The sequence below is a fragment of the Accipiter gentilis genome, chromosome 4, assembly GCF_929443795.1.
Source record: "Accipiter gentilis chromosome 4, bAccGen1.1, whole genome shotgun sequence".
NCBI classification, from domain to species: Eukaryota; Metazoa; Chordata; class Aves; order Accipitriformes; family Accipitridae; genus Astur; species Astur gentilis.
This window is the reverse complement of record NC_064883.1, coordinates 32,520,744-32,541,512: the sequence shown is the minus strand read 5'-3', so window position 1 is coordinate 32,541,512 and position 20,769 is coordinate 32,520,744. Positions and strand designations below refer to the sequence as shown.

The 20,769-nt window shown below is 39.7% G+C and overlaps 1 protein-coding gene across 10 annotated transcripts in view; it reads left to right on the top strand.

Annotated features, from left to right (window-relative positions):
- PARD3 (par-3 family cell polarity regulator) overlaps positions 1 to 20,769 on the top strand; it is a 461,320-nt gene that overhangs the window by 346,767 nt on the left and 93,784 nt on the right. For all 10 annotated transcript variants that reach the window (XM_049798455.1, XM_049798452.1, XM_049798450.1 and 7 more), the window contains one exon: positions 13,010 to 13,267. In XM_049798455.1, the coding sequence (XP_049654412.1) occupies positions 13,010 to 13,267 (258 nt within the window). The remainder of the gene's footprint in view (positions 1 to 13,009; positions 13,268 to 20,769) is intronic.

The window sequence follows — 20,769 nt, the reverse complement described above, 5'->3', positions numbered from 1 at the left end:
AGTTCTCACCTGGAAAAGAAACCCGCTTCCTTGCTGGTGTGTCCCACCCCCACCCCCATCCCACCCCCCTTTCTCTTTTGGAAATCACAACCTTTTGTTCTTTAGGTTACAGAGGCAGGTAAAGGTCCGTAATTCCGCTGTTGCTGTTCCTCCACCTCTGTGCAAACCTCCCCGCTGCCGGCGGCGGGTTGGGGGGGGGGGGGGGCGGCGGGGCCGGGAGGGGGAGCTCCCGGCACGGCCGTGGCGCGGCCGCCGGCTGGGCCCCGCCGGGCCCCGGCCCCGCTCCCGGGCGGGGATGTGTCCCCGGAGCGGTGCTGGGGGCTGGAAACCTCCCCAGGGCGTTGTAAGGGCAGAGCGAGCCTTAACGCCTCGCTGGGGGAAACCGCCGCTTCCCGTGGGGACTGGGGAGGCGCTGTCGGGGGCGGAGGCAGGAGGCGATGCTGTCGCAGCGGCCGGAGCACGGCAGAAGGAGTGGGAGGGGGAGGGATGGCCGGGGGTCTCGGTCCCGCTCCCCGCAGGAGGTGGATCAGGCGTTCGCCCCCGTGTCGGCGGATTTGCTCTTGCTTTCGGAGATCAGTCAGTAGGCTGGCGGCATTTGTCGTGTGAATGGAAACAAGGCTATGATTTCAGTGGGTGGTGTTCGCGTAATGATTTTTCCTAAATTTAGAGTGAACCGTTCTGTCTGTTCGTTAGTAGTTAAAATAACACTGATGGTTTTTTTTTTTTTTCCTGAAGGGTTCGGTCGTTCCATAAAATGCTTCCTGTATTATATGTTTCCTAAGGGTATAAGGGTCTTTATCTCCAACATACAATAAACTTCTCTTCATCTTTCTCTAGTACCATTAAAGCCACAAGCCCTTTGTTGTAAAAGTATACTAATGAATAGAAATGTTACAACAAGAACAGAAGTCTTGTGTTTTCCCTTCATCATGCATCATCCATTTTAATTAGACGAAAGGGTGGTGAGTACTGTGACAAGAGTCTGGAATTAAAATCATTAATTGATGTCAAGCTGACGAGAGACTGCTAACATGAATTTACTGACAGCAGGAAAGAAATTAACCTTATTACTTTATTTAGTACATTGGCACTATTTATTATATTTTCCTATGCAAGTTCAGTGTGTTCCATTTATGATGACAGAGAAAGACAAATAATTAATAAAACCTACGTAAAGTTTTATTACCTCCTATCAACAAAGTTTACATGAAAACCACATCGATAAATTAAAAAAACAAACCCACCACATCAATGTAACTAATCAAAGCCGTTACAGCACTATTTTTGATATTTTAAATGAGTATAACATGCTATGCTCTCTAGCCAAGTAGAATTGCAAAAGTGATCCGATTTAAAACTATGCCTTAGTTTCTTAATGTCAGTGTTGCAACAAATGAAATATATTTTCTCCAGCACTGACATTGATTCGAATAACTGTCTGTTTTGATCATCATTGGAAGGTCAGCCTAACAAAGATGAGTTTTAATGTTAAGCATCTTTATTCTTTAGATGAAAGAGTACAACAGTGCCTTGCAGAATGACAGCAGCATCCTATAGATAATTTGTGACCCAAAGGTCATAATAAAAGAATAGAGGGGAGGTCATCCTGTAGTAAAGGCCATCTGGAACTGTTAAAGTATCAGATGGAGTAGGGGGCTGAACAGCAGGACACTCTTGGTGTCTTTCCAGATTTCCCAGAGAGACCATAATATTTTTATTGGAAAACCCCAACTTTTTTCCCCTTAAGCAAAATATTTTCATCAAGCAGTTTCATCTTTCTTTTAGGAAAAAAGACAACATACTGTGATACGGAGAGGATTTTTGTTTCTTACGTAGCCTAAGTGTTATCTGTGTCTTTAAAATAACTCAAAGGTTCAGGTTTAGCTTTGCTGCTTGCTGCTGTATTTTGATGCCACTTAACAGCTTTCACAAGAATTATTACCTCTAAATCCGTTATTACTGCAAACATTCAGAATATAAATATTTTCTAAAGCGACTTGTGTAAAATCTTTTCCAATAAAACTTCCATCCCCCGTCCCAGCCCGTAAGAGAGGAGAGAAAAAATTCCTCTGTGAATCAGAAAACCAGAGCAATGTGTTTCTCATTCTCACTTATTTTGAGATGGGGTCTGCTTGTCAAGAGATATTCCAGTTTCACCGAGATTTTTAGCATTGTTTTTGGCAGTGGTTCTTTACATAATGGATGAGGGTGCAGGACTTGAAAACAAATCAACGGCAGTAATTTTTGTAAGAGAACACAGATATGAAGCATGAGAATATTGAGCTTTGGATAAACATTTCAGACCAGTTCCACTTCATAAAAATACTGACTTTGGGAGATACGTAAATTGAAGCTTTTGTGGAATAATAGTTGCTGAGGTCGTTTTTTAAACAAAGCTCTTCACATTCTCTAGCTATGTATTGTAAGTACAGAGGTTTTAAGACACGGTGCTAAAAGTTTATTTTCTCTGTTATTCCTCTACAGTGATTCAAGACATTGTACTGGGCAAGATCCAGCCAAGTCCCTTGCAATATATTTAAAAGTATAATTTATGTGGTCTTTGTAATATTCTGAGTTAGAAAATTAGTTAAGGTGTCATGCAGATCATATGAGTTCAGCGCTCTCTTAGAAATTTCATTTCTAAGTCAGAGCACTAATATGTTGTGTTTCTCTTTAGAATGGCAGGATCTTTAGGATAAGGCAGCAGTATATCCTCTGATGTGCCATAAACTATGCTGTTAGTGGTAGAGTTGCTGTAGCAAATACTTATTTGAGAATTAAAAAAGCTGTACTATAATTACTAACTTACTGAGATTATTGTTGCTGAATTGAACAGAACTGAAAACCCGTCAGATTTTCCAGACTGCACTACAGGAATCTAACAGTAAGATAAAGCACTAAACCCGCTCCTTTTTCTAGTTCTTAGACACAACACCAAGTATTTGACTAACCAGAAAAGACACCTAATGATACATTCAGGACAGGCAGATAGGTCCTCCCTCCACACCACAGCTGGAACTTTTATTTTGTAACCAGTTACTTGAACAAACCTTTTAATGCGTTATAAGAAACCTGGCTCTGTTTCTGGCCATGCTGTAGATTTATGCTCTCACTCAGTACTGTGACCCAGCAAGGTTTTAGAAGTGAATCCTGCCTGAGAGGTGGTGTCGGTGCTAATTGGTAGGTCCTGAGCGAAGATACTGACTTACAAGCTATATTCTCTATTGGTGGGGTGGGTTTTTTTTTCTTTTTCTTTTCTTTCAACCTCAGTGTATGAGATTCACGTTATCCCTTGCTTTGTTGTGAGTTTTTCATTGTATATTTTTGTCAATTCAGACTGTTTCATTTTCCAACTTCAGGATTAGGCTACTTTATACATAGTGCTCTAGAAACACAGAATAATGGACCTGAAATAGAGCTAGCAGCAGAATTTTATACTCACTTTTGTTACTAGACTTCAGCGAGAGGAGCATAGATGCTGGACAGGCTCAGCTCAACCAACTGATGACAGTGTTGTAGCTGGACCTCCAGTTACTGCTTGCAGTATCTGAGAATGACTGATTTGATGTATGGTACGATATATGGTACCGTCTGATATAGTATGCCTGTGTCTTTTGTTTCTTGCACATATGGTAACAGCTGCTCCCTACACATCTAACTGCAAAATTCAGATGTTGCCCACCAGTGCTGCTTTCTGACATTGTTCTCCAGTTGGAAAACAACAACAACAACAAAATCTAGGGGAAGAAATGGTCCAAGAAAGCCTGAGTGAGAGAGGAAACCAGTGCTTTTAAAGTGAGGAGGGATGGAAGCGGGAGCTCTCCCAAGTCATGTTTCAGCAACAGCTGAATCTCTTGATCTTCCTTTCTACTTTAGTCCATCAAAAGAGCTAAATAGGAGGTTAGAGCAAAGTTAATCTAATGATCAGGGATCTGTTGTTATAGGTGTAAATATCAGCTCTTCTGGCCACTCTTATAATGCAAAAGAAAAACTAAATTCCATTTTGCTTACAGATGGCAATGATGTTCTTTGATGCAACATGGTTCCCAGCAGGATAACTGTCCCAGTTGCCCATCTGGGTTATCCTCCAGGGCTGGGGTCACTGACCCTTGGATCAGACATGAAAATAAGGAACGAAAATTTCAGTCATGGTAATGTCTGTTTTGGAGATGGGAGGACATATGTTGCCTTTGTACCTGATAAATTTGCCTTTGGTTTGCAACATCCTTTAAAAAACCACAGCAGACATACCCTCCACCCTGAAATGCTGCAGACTGTTAACTGCAAAGTAGTCTAAAAGCTCCATTGAAATCTAAGTAAGGTGGTAATTTACAGATATTTTAAATCGAAATAAGCAAGGGTTTTCACTTGTTCACTCCAAGATCCAAGACAGCAGGTTTGAGATGCTCTGCTGGGGGCATGTATCTTCACTTTGGAAAGACAAAGGATGAATCAAGAAGGTCAGGGGGTAAGGAAAGGTAGGGTTGAAATACATGAGAGATTCCACCAGGTTAGAGGAAATTATTCTAATGTCTTCTTTATTTTCATCAATGTCACTTGGTTTCAAATTGGTGTTTGCACTTCACCTGCTTGTATGCATAATATTTACTTTCTCTCCTGCATTTTTTCTTTCCTTTACATCTTCACTCACATTTTGCTGCCTTCTGTAATAGCCTACCTTAATATAACTCCTTATAAAAATGAGATGTTCTCCTCTTAATGTATTAGGGCACTTACAGTAATCACCTTATCACCTTTACTCCTCCTGCCCGCCCCACCCCCCTTTTTTTTTTTTTAACTACAGCCCTCCTGGGGTGTAGCTCATTAAAGGTTTTTGAAATTCTCATGCATCTCTTCTGCATGTGGGATTTTAGGAGAGGGGAACTTCAGAGAGACAGTAAGTACTATCACATATTCTAACTGGTAGATAGGCTGTGATTGTTGAAGGAAAGAGAAAATTAAGACTGATTGTGTAGATGCATTTCTTTAATTTCGAGGTGGTGGGCAGCTTTTTTTTTTTCCTTTTTTCCTCTTTTTTTCTTTTTTTTTTTCTTTTTTCTTTTTTTTTCCTTCTTTTTTTTCCTTTTTATATATAGTCCCTGTTATGTTTCTCTGTTATTGTAGAATGAATACGTAGGAAATATAGGTGTGTAAAATTTCTATGTAGGTGCACAATTATAGATCTAGAAGATAGTTCATGTCACTTTTCCAAGGTAGGGTCTCCTGGCTATGCCATTCCTGCAAGATATTTGTTTCATCCTTTTTTTTTTCACTTTACAATGACATAGACTTCCCATGGCAATCTTTCCTGCTGCCTTTTCATTAGAAAGTTCCCCTGTCCACAGTATCTAGTCTCAATTACTCTTGCTGCAGTCTAAATACCTAGTACTTGGATTAGAGATGGAAAACATTACTCTTTTCCTCTTTGTATATCTGGAGACTGCTGTTATGTCCCCACTCTGTCTTTTTCTTTTCCCCAACAGTTTGACATTGCTGACTTGTGACTCTCTGTTATCCAATAGAGCTTCCAGATCCATTCCTGAAAAAGCAAATCACAGATTTTTTTCCCCTACTTTTAATTGGTATGCTTAATTATTCCAACTATGTAAATTACCTTCCAGTTGCTGTTATTGAAGTTAATTCTATTTTTGAAGTCTACTCTGTCTATTTTTCAAGAACATTTGAAATGTTAATCCTTTCCCCCAAAGTTCCTTCCTTTTGGTTTTCTGCAGGTTCAATAGCATCCTTATTAATAATTAAAACCCTGAGTAGATTCAGAGAGAGATCCATGTAGAAAATGTCTCCATCCATCCATCCATCTAGCGTGACTGTGAATTGCTGAGAGCTACTCTCTAGGTACTCTGTAGGAACTGCCTGGTTTGATGTATTGCATCCATCCCTTAGCTGTTTTTCTTCACCTGAGACACACAGTTTTTGCCCTGTTCACAAGGTGTTTACTGTGTTGTAGAAGGAAATCTGACTGACTTGACCACATCTGTTCTTGATAAATCTACGGTGGCTACTGCTCATCCCATTATCTTCTCTGTACTTACCAATAGTTTGTTTCAAAGGGGATTTAAGTTAAACTGATGAGTCTGTAATTCTCCTCCTCCTCTGAGCAGTGTTTGACTTCTAGTTTTTCCAGTACTTCAGCTGCCCTCAAGAAGTTCTGGCTACTGAAAAAGCTCTGAGACTGCCTCAGACAGTTGTGTGTGTTGGATGAAGTTCAGCTAGCTTAACCAGTATCTAGCTACTTGTTTTGCTATTAGATTGGAGATCTTTTTGTTATTGGTAGCAGTATCAATTGTGCAGGCCACCTGCTTGCAATCAGCCATTCCAGTGAAGACACATGCAAAGAAAAAAAAAACCATTAGGCCTTAGGTCTCCTCAGCATCATCTGTCAATATCATTCCCTCACTACTGAGCAGGGGAGCAACCTTTTCTTTGCTCTTCCTTTTACTGCTAATGCAATTACGCAATGATTTATTGTTATCTTTAAAGCTCCCTGCTATTTTTATTTCATATTGTGCCTTGGCCTTTCTGATTTTGTCCTTGTGTACTTGCGCTTATCCATAGCGAACTGACCACTTTTTGTATGTGTGTCTTCATGTGTCTCAGATCAGAGGGCAGTCATATTTCAGCCAGCTGGCCACACATGTATGTACACAGGAGATAAGGCAGAACTGTTAATATTTTTCTTTTAATGACTTGAAAAAGGTTGGTCTCCAGCCTTTCAATTTAAAAATTACATTTACATAGCAGTGTTTTCTGACTTTTTTTTTTAAAAAAATGTGCTGAAGTTTTGAATGAAACGGGGGGCAAATGAGGAAGAGGAGGTGTCTTTCTTGTTTACAAGCTACCGCTGTTGCTGCCCATGATTATCCTTTGCCCACAGTGATCCTTTAGAATGATTTTTCCCAGGAAAGCAGATGGCTTTGCTGAGAGGTGGTTATAACTGTGATAACTGACTAGCTCTAATCATGATAAGAAAAGCTAAGTGTCATATGCCGGTTCAGAGGGAAATCACAATAATGCCTATAATCAAGGTACCCTCATTGGAAGAGTAGTTGTCAGAAAAATTCTGCTTGGATCTAGACAAAGGTCAAGGAAAAATACAGGAGAGGACAAACTCCCATATTGACTTGATTGCCAAAAATTAGAAAAAGGGCCATTAAAGCCCTGAAGGCAGTCGAGGAGAGGGGGAGGAGGAACAGCAAGACCTGGCTTAGTTGCTGGCGCGCTGTGCCTGCAAGGTATTTTTCACTAGCAAAGGAGGAGGAGACAAATTTGACAAGATTTGGCTACTGGCCAACACACCTCCTGACCTCTTTATTAGAAACGATATCTGGCAAAAATTGGACTGAATGTGTTCATCCCGTCTGACTAACTTAAACAAGCTGACTGGCTTTATAAACGTGTCGTTGTTTTTCTCTGTTTTCAATCCATCATCCCAACACATGCCAGTCTGATGGCAGAAGAACTGAGAACTGGCAGCGGTGAATGGCTTGTCATTTAGCTTCTGTCCTTACACAATGCTGTTTCTATGCTTAATAAACATTGTCAGCCATCTCACATATGTGGAACTGCAAGCGTTCAATACTGATTTTGTAAATGAGTGAGCCTCAGTGGAAAAGCCAAGGTTGTGGATTATCACTTGGGCAATAGCTGAATCCTGGCAGCAGCAGGAGGATTAATTGAATTGACCAAGCAATTGCACACCAGAAGCAGCAGCCAACTTTGTTTCTGCTCTTAGGGGAGGACATTGCTGCCATTGCAATGGCAAATGTAATGTACTTGCCATTAATATCCTTCCTGTGCTCTGTTCATCAATTAAGATAAGTAGGTGATTTTTTGCAGGGATCTAAATCACTAATATGAAAAAAATCCCACAAAGGACACTCAAGCTCCCAAAGGATTGAGAATATATTTATAATTTCACTCCTAACACCACATGAAATTAGGGTTGATTTCTTTTGCCAACTTCACTTATTCACTTTTACTCAAAACAGCTCTGCCAGCACCACAGATTTGAGTTTTCTGTTGCTGGAAAAAGTTAAAGTTTAGTTCAGGCAGAACTGCTGTAAACATTTGGCTCAGGGTGGGATTGGGCTCTCAGACTAATATGATTATTTAGTATCCGCCTATGAGCTACATGGCTAAATGCCCTTTGTGGTCAAAGGAGAGGTTCTTGACATAATTGATAGACCCTGGAGAAGGGTTTGGCTTCACCTTAAAATGGCCACTTTACAGATGTTCAGCTGAACTGCTCTCTAGACCCTGTGGGCAGTTGCCTCGTGACTGAATCTTGACCAGCTCTTCTGGGAGTTTAAAACATATGTCAACACCTAAATTTTAGGTGTCTAAAACGGTAGTTGCCTTCATCTGAAAGCTGAATCTCACTAACAAGAGTTTTGAGGAAAGGAACAAAGTGGCTGCTGTTTGCTGGGGTCAGCAGCGCGTAAGCTTTTCCCTTACTTTTGTGACCACCGTTTCACATGCATAGGAATTGCCATAGAATGGGTATGTCTATCATTACTGGATTAGCTTGCAATGAAAAGCTCTTCTAACAATTATAGGAAGTTCTGCAGCTAACAATATTGTCATTTGAAGCAGTTATCATTAGCTTTTGAATTGAATGGCACACAAATGCATGAGGATAGTTTATACTTTACTGAACATTATAATTTCAGTCTCGAAAGCACACAGTACATTGTTGACATTTTCAGTATTAGCACTTCAGCAAGAAGGGTTTAGAAGCTTCTTGGGATAGCTTTTGTATTTTTAAAAGTTCAGTTTCATTTAAACACTGCAAAATTGATTAGCAGTTTTTGCAAAATTCTTTGAAGATTAAAAGAGTTGTGTGAATGCTAAGCATTATTATTATTGTTAAACCCCCACAAAATCCATAGAAGGCCATAAATCCTCAAAATTAGCTGATCTGAAATTTCAGACATATGCATTTTTATTGTGCCATGTCATGAAGGAATACAGTGCAATGAAGACAGCTTTAATACACATATCCACATTGTGAAACCAAAGCATTGTGGTCAAACATTTCTCCAGATACTGGATTTCAATAGCAGAAGCATTGCTGATTAGGGCTGAATTACAGAGCAAATTCCAGGTTCTTGTCTGTGCTGCACAGTGTGTTTACGTAATAATTTTAATCTTTACCACAATACTCTGCACTGGCATTGCCTGTATGTATACATAATACGGTATATGCTAACAAATTATTTAGGCCGTATCATGCATATACACACGTGTGCGCAAGGAGAGGGGTCAGCATAAAAAATAACATCGCATTAAGTTCAGGTTCTTATATAAAAATATATTCAGAATTAAAAACTGTTATAATTGCAAAAGGGATAGTGCTATATTCAGCTGATTGCTGTTATTCTTTTCAAGAATATGGCTACATATTTTTCCCTGGTCATTTTCTTCCTTTAAGTTTGGAGACATAATGTTTAAATCCAGTATGTCCTGGGGAAGGCAAAAAAAAGCTGTATTTTAAACATATTTAAAAAATTTGTTAAGTAATCAGAATACCTATACTTCTGCCGTGTGAAAGCGATAGGACTTGCACAGTGGTTTCAACTTAAAGCACAGAAGTTCAATTAAGAGAAAAAAATGAGAACATTTTGGATATCAGTATAGTGGGACATCTTAGAAGTTTCTCCTTAAGGTTATCCTTTGTTAAGTGTTACCTACTGCAAGTGGTTACTGGGTACTTTGGTTATAATTAACGGGAAGATTTAGAAAATGTTTAGACTCTGATTTTTAATACTATGTATGTGTATTAACATATTGTATTAGCTGTTGTAGAAAATACTCTAAAAATACTTTCCTGGTGGATGTGAACATAATTACTTGCATAACACTTCAACAGTCAGTTTTCTCCCACTTGAAGAGGAGTGAGTATCCCTCATTGAACCATGCATGGGAAAATGTTAATGTTCTTGCTGCAAATGGTACTGCATCCAGCTGTATTAAATAGCCGATAATCAAATACGTGAGAAAAGTTGGTTAACATGAAATGGGGGACACTCATGTCTGCACCTGTGGAGGGTGATGTGATATTCATGGTCAAATTTAGAGAAGTTCACCAGCATCTCTCATAGCAGTCAGTGTAACACTGAGGCCAATATGACCGGTTACTACCAGGTAATTCTGTTTTATAAGCACTTCAGATAACAATGTTTTCTTCTGACTGAATTACTCTATGCTACATTATTGCTACACTGTCAGGTTTCATACACTGAAATTTTGATTATCTAAAATACATGGAATTTTTTTTCTCAAATTGGTGTCAGCCAGTGTTCCAATATGTGAGGATACATTGTCCATTGAAATTAAAATTAAATCTACCAATGTCTAGGAAATTTCTGATTTCCTTTGCTTCTCCATTCAGAGGACAAATATCAATAGACAAATGTGTTCCTCCACAGGGTAATTAATACAGGACTACAAATTGGAAGTGAAACCTGCTGAGAGAGGAATCAACAACCACAGGTCATTTTCAGGCCTGTTTTTTCCTTCTCCATAGATAACCTCCCAAGTGATTAAGGTTGTAACATTTCTGAATTACAGCTTCGGAGTATAGGACAATGTAAACCATATTTTTATTTTTAAAATAGGCATGCGAAAACACAGTTTAAATTTGAAATGGGTTTGGATTTAAACCCGTGTCCTTCTTCAGTGTAAATCAAACACAAACCAAAAAACAATTCCAGCTTGACATTGCTGAAATTGTGGAGGAACGTGCTGTCAGACACTGAATAGTGTTACAGTTTTCATTTCCATTTTCCCCTATTAAAAAAAAAGCAACGAGTAAAGAAAATAATTTTGTATTTGCAAAATTGCAAAATTAAAAATTATATGTTGGTTTAAGTTAAACTTTCTCAGATTTCTATTTGCCCCCTTTTTTTTTTTTTTTTTTTCTGTATGGCTGTTTTTCTTTCCACTGTGACTGAATATGAGTGAGAGTTGTGGTGCACAAGTCAATGGCAGTAGACATAAAAAGAGGAATTATGCTGAGGTATAACTTGGGGCATGTAAATGAATCACTGAACCATCAGTGTAGATGACACTGGCTGTTGAAGGGAGTTCGGCCAATCAGTTGTATCCCAAATCAGTATCCTTGGTCAATACTTGTAGGATTTGGGGGGAAAACAGGTCTGCCTATCTGTGCCATCCTCCTATTCCCTTGGTTTGTTATGGCAATCTTTGTTAGCATAGAAAGAACGATTTTCTTGGGACTCAGTCTGATGAAGACGCTTAAATTTTGCTATTCACATACCAGCTCAGAGCTGGATTCACATGCTTGAACACAGACGTCTTGTGTCGTTTGAGGTATCGCTGTCTCTGAGATGTCAGTACGGGGCTGGCAGATGTGACAAGGACCTGCAGGAGTCCTTCTTGCCCAGCAGCTGGAGGTCCAGCAGGATTACCTGGGGATGTCAGGTAGTCGTAGCTGCTTATGTTTGAGCAGCTGAATCAAGGCTGGGCATCCAGGCTCCCAAGAAAGACCTAAACCACAGCATCAAAAGTGTCTATAGCAGCTCCTTTCATGCTAGGACACACCAACTAGCGCGGCACCTGCGTAACTCTGGAGTCTGCTGACCTAAGGCTCCCTGGACTCTAAAGGGAGCCTGCACGTGTAGCTGGCGTGACCTCACCTACTGCAGACACCTAAATTCCGATGTCTTCATCTGCAACCTGAATCCCACCCCTTGTGTATCCCCTTTTCTTTTTGCAAATGGGGCTAAGTTTAAAATTTCCAAAAATGTCAGTTACCTAACTTCAAGGCTTTTCTATTTTCAAAAGAGACAAGGCTTACTTTCAAAAGAGACAGAAGCTTTGAGTAGGCTGTTCTTGTTAAAAGTTGGTGAAGAAGCTGTCTTTGGAAATGGCACGTAACAGGGGTGCACAGAGCTGTAGTCTGAATGGATGGATGCTGTCGCACTGTGTAGCCATGGCTGTATTAGATGAAAAAGGAGCACATTTTACTAATGGAAGGGAGGAGACAGCTGAGTGCTTCATTTTGCAATGATGACAGAGCATTAAATTGGTCGGGGGAGACGATGTTGGGGGGGCTGTTTTTTTCAGTTCGCCGCGCATGTGTGTGTGATACATCAAATTTTCTAAAATGCCAAAGAAGCTTTGAAGCCCAGATCAAATTTTGGTAATAGCTTTGTGTGCTTTTGAAAATATGACCTGTACTCAATTTGTGTTTGTCAGATTCCTAAATGTCATCTGTTTTTATCTGTTGCTTTTTATCATCCACATAACGAGTGCACCTAGATACAAAACCCCAGTACAGCATCACCTTTCATTTGTAACTTTAACATAAGGCACATGTTATTACTTTCTGAGAAAAAAACTGCCTACTTTTGAGAGATGCCAGATTCAGTTTGTTTACATTTTAAATAAAACATGGACTTTTTGAACGATTCATACAAGAATCTACTTCTGCTGTTTACTGCATGCATGCATACATAAATATATATGTGTGTGTACTATCCGTATGAAGTTTTTCAATTCTGAAAGAAGTATGATTTTTGTAGTATTGGTCCAAGAAAGTACATTAAAATTCCTCTCTAAATACAGGCGTTAGAACCATTAAACCTGTTAGGTTTTGATGGAGTACAATACAATATGAACAGTGTCAGGCCATTCTCATACAGGTCAGGTAATAGCACAGGCATCCTAAGATGCATGAAACAACACATAACTGTTTATCAGCAGCTATGGCTAGGAATTATTTAACTTAATAATGGAAAAAAAGACAGTGGATAATCAGACTTCTTCCTTAAAGGCCAGTGTTGATTATAGCATTGCTTCAATCTAGGTTTCAATATCCAAGGTAAACCAGAGACTCCATGGCAAACTGAAACTGGAAACGCTTCAGTGGTTTTCATTAAGATGGGCTACCTAAAGTGTCTGCTAACTGCTGCTTTCAAATGATTGGGGGGGGGAAATTAGTTTCAGCCTTCTTTTAATTTTTCAGAATTCAAGCAAAAACTCGAGAATTTCGAGAGAGACAAGCTCGTGAACGTGACTATGCAGAGATACAGGATTTTAACCGGACGTTTGGCTGTGATGCGGACCCAATGTACGCTGGGATTGCTTCCTATGACTCTTCTTCAAATAGCGGCACGATAACACTGAACACCCGACCGCAGAGCCCGAGGGAAGGGCAGACAGTGGAAGCCTTGTACGCCCAAGTAAAGAAACCACGGAATTCAAAGTCTTCACCTGTAGACAGGTAGGCACCAGACATCAATCAATACGCTCTTTCAAAATCCACCCTTGTAATGCTTTTGTCATGGGAGATGACTGTACGTCAATTGGAAAGTCAGAACTGCATTTTTATTAATGGCTTTTTAAAAGCCTTTATGTAGAAAAGTATTGAGCTCACACAAATCAAGCTATAACAGAATGGGACATGAAAGTTATTTTCTGCAGAACAACTGCTTTTCTTCTCTTTCTTCAGATGGTTTGGAATTTTGGAGTCACCGTTTGGTATCATTCAGATTAAATTCAAACCTGTAATATCATCTGGTTTATGTGTCAGAGGTCTAACTGATATGGTCGTGGAGTACAACATTTCCAACCTTTTCACAGCAGTTAACAAAATCTCTGGAAAGTTCTTGTTAAAGCAAAAGTGGGTTAAAGCTTACCTGGATTCTAGTCCTACTGTAGTCCTGAACTTCAGTCTAACGGGTTGAGCGTTTTGATTATGTATAGATCAAGTGAGTAAACTCCAGGCTTGACTCATGAGTTACCTTCTCTTCTTGGGCTGTAGCTTATGATTTGTACTCTTTCTGTGGTTACATTATCTAAAGTGTGTCATGATTGGTTTTATGCTGAAATTGGGCAAAATTCCGGTTTCTGTTGATGGAGTTTTGAGTTCATTTGAAAACCTGAAGCTAAAACAGACATGTAAACTAACATAAAGTAGAAATAACCAAAGGCAAAATTCACAGCTTTTTTGTACTTTAACAATGAAAATACATCTGTTTTCTTGGCTTACATCTATGATTTTGTAGTTCTGCATTTTCTCAGCTTTACAAAAACTAACACTAAAATCCTAGTGCAGGAGGTATCGTTAACTCATTCAGAGGTTATTAATTTAGCTCATAATAAAGCCACTCATTGTTTTGTTTTCTACCCCATTCTTTCTGGAAGAAAAATAGTGGACTTTCAGTTAAATCGGCGAAGCAGTGTCTTTGGTTGCAGTGTTTGAGATCTGTATAGCTCTACCTGAGGACTGGTGTTCATCTTGCATATCCTGTTCTAGGTGGTAACGGAGTCATTTGTATTTGGTCTTAAAGAAAGCAGCTGTCGTGCAGAGTTCAGCTAACTGTGTAAAACTTTTTAATTGAGGACTGAGATTGGTGTATTTAAGCCTCCACTGGATCTATTTTGAAAAGTTCCTTTACATAATATTGGTAAAAAATATATCCTCTAGCATGACAAATAAGAAAATCTCAGATGCATTGTTGAATGCATAAATTTTTACTAAAATTCAGTAGCACAACTGCCTTTTTATTTTCTCAATTGCACTGTTCTCTTGCATTGCACTGTGTAAAAGTCTACTTTTCATATTAAATAAACATAATTTATATATTGTGGATACGTACATTATTTCAGTGAAGGAAGCAAATAATTTTAAAAGACGACAGCTTCATCTGTGCCCTTGAAATTTTATATTCCTTAGCCTTACATTGACTGGCACTGGTATGCCCAGGTGCCTGACATTTCAGCACTTTTGTGCCTTTAGAAATTAAGATAGCTTGGTTGGATATGGCTGCCACGTGGTGACTCTCATGGCTGTTTTTGTTAGACCAAAGGCAATGTTTCATGCCGGACTTGAATGGCATCAATGTCACATCAACAAAAAAAATGTCCTTTGATGTGAACCTGGCACGGTGAAATAGAAGACCTGCGTGACCTAGCTAAGTCTGTGTGATTGCTGATAAAAGAGCCGGGAGAGAGTGAGTAAAACTGAAGATAACGGGGTACCGGCAGAATCTGATGTTAATCGTAAGGGTAGGACTGCAGAGCAGTGTGGTAGTTCTGCACATTCAGGCTTCTCCTGGAGCACAGAGGGCCCTGTCTCTCACAGCGGGATCACGCTGTGACAAAAGGAAAGTCCCAGTGAACACGAATGGGCTTGAGCAGAGGGAGAAAACGCAAGTGGGGGACTAGAACTGGGGCAGGAAAAGCCACCCCCATTCCCCTGATAAAGGGGGGACACATTTGGCAAGAAACACCTGGGAAGAAATAGGAAATTCAGATGGAAAAAGATTATTATTTGCTATAAATGTGCTCTGAAGTATCTGTTCAGGGGTCTGAGGCATGCAGGTGTCTACTGTATGGAATTTTCTTTCCTCTCTCCTCAGACCTTTATTAATACACAAACTGCGGATCTGCAATCCCACCCATCTCCGGGAGACTTTCTGGGGAATGTTGCAGTGACTTGTGCAATCTCAGGCTCAAATTTAACTCTCCCAGTAGTCGGGTCTGTACGTTGGCCCCACCTCTGAGAGGGCGTGTTGCTTGCTTTGGGCACAGAGGAGATGTGACAGCCGTGAGGGAGCAGATTTCAGTCTTCCCCGAGGTGCGTGAAGGACGCCTGGGAGCTTCCCCCTGTGTAATGTTCAGCAGGAGAGCCTGGATCGCAGCTGAGCTATCTTCCCAAGGCTGCTCTCTGTTTTACAGGCTTTATCTTAGATGCATTAAGAAAGTATCGTCTGAGCATCATTTTAAAAAACAGTTGTGGCCGGGTGGGCCTGAGGTGCTTGTTAACTCTGTTGTCTCCCCGTCTGTAGGATACCTGGCTCCTCACCCCACGTGCACTGCAACTTGTTTCTTGCTGTCCCTTTCCAGCAGTGAAACCTTCCCCCTCCGCTTGGCATCTCCCATTGTGCCCTTTTCCACACCAAGCATCCAAGTGCTTCTTCACAGGGCTCTTCTCCAGGGAGCTCTCTTCTCTGCAGTCTGATTTATCCTGATGATGCTGCAAGAAATTTGAGGAGAAATAGTTGGTTGCAGTTCTGCATCCTTAAAGTATTGTTTACATTAGCGTTCACCTGCAGTGAGCGTTATTTTCAGTGTGTTTTACCCCTTTGCCCTGCCATCCTTTCCTTCCTCTGGACGTTTCAGAGGTTACCTAAATAGAAACAGTTGCTTCCAGCCTTTGTGGATGGAAGGGAAATTGCTTGCAGCGCGTTACCCTTGTGCTGAACTGCCAGGAGCTGGTAATGGCCAGGCTGTCTCAAATCTTTAGCACGTTCATATTAAAAGCAGCATTGTTTATATGGGAAATGTTATTTCTATTACAGTTTGGTGCTTAGTGCCAAACAAAATTTGACATTTAAGTATGTCCAAAAGGTTATTTAAAAGTCTCTTACAGAGAAGCCTATAACAAAATGTCCCATAATAGTTTGCATACCATTGCTGAACACTTATGACAAATTTTTCCTTAACTTGCAAGAGAATTACTGCGCCTGTGTGTGAGGCCTTGTCAGGGTTTGTTTTTCTTTAATATTCCTTCGACTTCTTTCTTATTTTCATCAACACATGCCACCAACTGATGTAAGTTTAACTGTGTCATGGCATACGAATGATAACAAAGTGGAGGACAAGTATGTAAACCGCTCATCAGAATAATGGACAATTTTATTTTATTTTTTGCAAGTTTAAGGATATTATGAGGACTTCATATTATAGTGCTTCAAGAGATGATGGTACTGCCAAGTTGTCAGGCAGAGGTCCCTCAAGTTATTTTATAACCTAACTTGAACCAGTGTTCAACCAGTGTTAAAACAGGCCTGTTTCTTCATTCTCCTTCTTGGATGTATTTTCTCTTGCCATGTATCCCAAGCACTCCAACTGTAGACAGATAGTACTAAAGAGTAAGAAGTACATGGTTATCCTTAAATAGTTTGTCCGTCCATTTCTCTAAATTAGAAAGTGGATTGTATAATGCCAAAATACAGCAAAGGAAAAAGAGATGTTAACTTACGCATTGGAGATTTGTACATCTGGATGTGTATAAATGACATTGCTTTACCCATCTTACCAACAATGGCTATTAAACCCCCCCTCTATAAATAGTAAATTTTACTCAAAAATATCCTTACAAGACTTGAAGCTGTTTTAGAATTGCTTTAATGCAGATTTATGTTGCACCGGAGTGAAATCATTGATGGATGGATGGGGGGGGGTGGGGGGGTGGTCAGTCAGTTTGGTTTTTCAGTTATAGTTATTATCTGTTAAATATGTAGTTGAAATATGAAAGGTTATTTATTTGGGGCTTCTTATGTAATCCATGCATACGAGTAGCTCCTGTGAATCTTGAAATGCTTTAAATTCCAGTTACACTAGTCATAGCAACTCACTCCAGTAGCACTGAAAAAAAGGTTTTTTCTGTTCTTGATCCTGGAGAATTAAAGCATATTCTCTTTCTTAACAGAGGAGGATTTTATTGCCTAGAAGAAATGAAGCTCTAGCAATAGAAAAATAAATAAGTAAATAAAATCTGTTGGGAGCGATTGGTGATCAGTATAGCTGCATATACATCAGCTGCCCTTACGATGTTAGCTCCATCCTATGTATTGATAGCTTACAGAGACAGGCTGCTAAGAAGTTTTTTGCTTCTTATTAATGGAGAAAAATTGGGGTGGAATGTATAATCTATGTTTATTTTACAGTTCAGAAAAGAAATGTCTCGAGAACAGTGTTCTTGTGGATCGGGCTTTTAGCTGAGCTGAAAAGTGTCTCTAGTATGTTTTGCATCATACAGAAGAGAAGCTGCACGACTGATCAATAGTGTTTTTCATGTAGATGACAATGATGCTATACAATGGGGTTTTATAGCGATCACCTGACATCCATAGCTGAGCAGTATGCAGAAAGACAACTCCTAATGGACGTTTACTGGCTGTCACTTTGTAATCATTTCCCGCCAAGAGTGCATTGTCCTGAAATATAATTGAAATAAAATAGGCACTGTGCTGCTGTAAATCTAAATAGCTTGAAAATAGTAGGCTAGACTCCTCCAGCTTGCTGAGGACATTTTAATGGAAACATAAATACCATAATCATATGCTTTTTGCATGCATTTTGCCATTAAAAAGAAAAGATGTTCATTTTAGAAGGGAGACCTTTATGAACTGGTTTCTTTTCTATCAGAAGTGGAATCAAGTTATGTCAAAGGAATATTTGGGAACAGAAAATAACCCCACTTGCTTTAACTCTCATCTGTTCGGTGCGAAGAGGCAAGATGCTGTTTTTAAGGTCAGACCACATACTTTCCATGCCGCTTTTCCAAAAAGAAAGGGAGAACGTTCTATTAAGAAGTTAACTTTTATTCGCTCACCAGTATCTTTGTGCTTAAATTGGCATGAGAGTAATGAATCCTGGAAACTCGAAAGAAACACTCTGATATAATATAGGAATATAAAAAGTGAAATAAGCAGACCCTGTCTTTCTAGTGTGTAAAATAACTCTTAGCAACAGCAGAATGGGTCATGAAAGCTATGAAATACTATATTGCCATGCCTGGATAAATATTTGTTAAAAAAACAAGGCGCTTCTGCAGCTATATTAAACTTCTTTATTAGTAGTGTCAGTCACAGGAGTGTTCTTAAGTCTGTGGGATCATTTATGCAAAGGAATCTGAGCTTACTGCCAGGCCCACCGGAGATGGAGATAGGAGTTATTACTCAGGGTGATGCATCCTGTAAATGCTAGGGTATTTCTTGTTTCTTAAATGAAGAGATTTTTTGACAGTTCTGGAAGTTCACTCGAAGAGCACTTTCATGAAGGAAAAGGCCACGGCACTGTAAGCCATCTAACCCATGCCATTTAAAACCTGCAGAACTGTGCAGAAGGCTAACAACCTGGATGGAATAAGATTATGCGTAAGCCCTTCCGTCCTACCTCTGTTTACTTCTCTTCACCGACGTAAAAGTGTTTTCCTACGCCTGGATCCCTTGTTCTTCATTGTTTATCACCCTCTGCCATCAGAGCCCTACAGATGATGTGCCCTCAGGGGAAGGTACCACTTAATGTGGGTAGATATGCTGTAAATACTCAATCAGGCTGCAAGCATTTCAGAGCAGGGACCTGTTTGTTTTCCAAGCTCCCTAAATAATGAGTAATATTTCAGAAATTAATAGTAATAGGTTTTAAATCCTTATCTTCCAGTTAGTGGCAAAACTTTTATGGCAAAACAGAGCTTCATTCCTGTGAGAATCTGGCTTCTGGAAAGACTTTCCTGGACTAGAAAATGGCACATATGCCATTATGGGATAATCAAACAGACTTTCCAAGACAACCCGCTGGAGAGCAGTGGGTTAATGAACTGTTTGCAGTTCTCTAATGTGTAAAACTGAAAATAATACTTGGAAGTCATAGTGGTGTTTTTCCTCCTCTGTCTGTGATAACCCACAGAAGGATTAGTTAGAGCCTCTGTGAGACTCTTCATGGGGTTTAATTTCACTTTAGCGCTAACACATTGGGTTTTTTTGTTCCTCTACTCTTCATCCTATAAGCCAGTAATCCTTGCCCCCAGGACTGCCTAAAAATTAGCTTGGTCTCTCACAGACCCGTATATTTAGAACCCAATAGACACTATTAGCATTGGCATTTTATCATCTTAGGTTGGTTGTTTTCTTTTGTTCTTCCATCTTGATAGAATATAAGACAAGTTTTAATATAAATTCATGAGGATTTATGTAGGCTCCCTATTGTGAAAGTATGCAATTGCACTCCCCTGTTTGGGTTACCACTTTGGTGGAATAAATGGCAGACTTACAGTGAACTCTATTCAGGTCTCCCATTTTAATTACTTGAAAGTCCTGGTTTCTTTCTGAATAGATACCAAGCACAGATACTGTTGTGAGAACCGCGTCTTTCTCCATTTACCACAGCCGCAGCCTCACTTAAACCCGGGTGGTTTTGCTTCCTCTCTCCTCCAGTCGGCTTGCCGTGTAATCTGAAGTGTGACAGCTATTTGTTTGTTTTTACAAAAGCAGCCTGAGTTAGTACCTCTACAAATGGTTGCAGTGGGAGAATGCACAGAAAGATAAGAAAGAGATGAACTTCCCACTCCAGGTTACAAAACAAGGGGGTGAAGTGGGGCCCACCCGAATGTGCCCTTAGTGCCCCTATTCTGAGCGAATGCTAAGGAGCCTCCCTTTGCTGGGAATTAGGAGTATCAGTTTAGGTTTGTGATTTTCAGTTCTTTAAGTGTGGCTACTGCTTATGATGAGAGACTACACTTATAAAGGGTAGATCAAAACCTGTCACTTTTCATCCATTTGAAGGGTATAATATTTATTTGGATTTTAAATACACTGTAGCTGAATTATGTATAATATTTTTCATTGGTATATTAGTGCAATTTGACTACAGATATAGATCAGTTGGGTGGTTTTGTTGCTTGGAGGAAAAAAAAAGAGAAAACCCTTTACATTTTTTTCAGATGGTAGAAGGCAGCATTTAATTAAAAAAAAAAGAAAAAAGAAAAAAGAAAACTTTAATTATATATCCTTGTATGAAACAAACATGATGTAAAAAATAGAACAGCCAATGTCTCAGGCATCGAATGGTTATTGTATGGCTTGAGATTGCAGTCCAGAAAACCAGCTGTGTGTGTAACATGCACATCTTTATTTCCCACTAATGCCATCAATACAATTTGAAGTTCTTCATCCTGACAAAATTATGGGGAATATTTGAGTACACAAAGCTGAA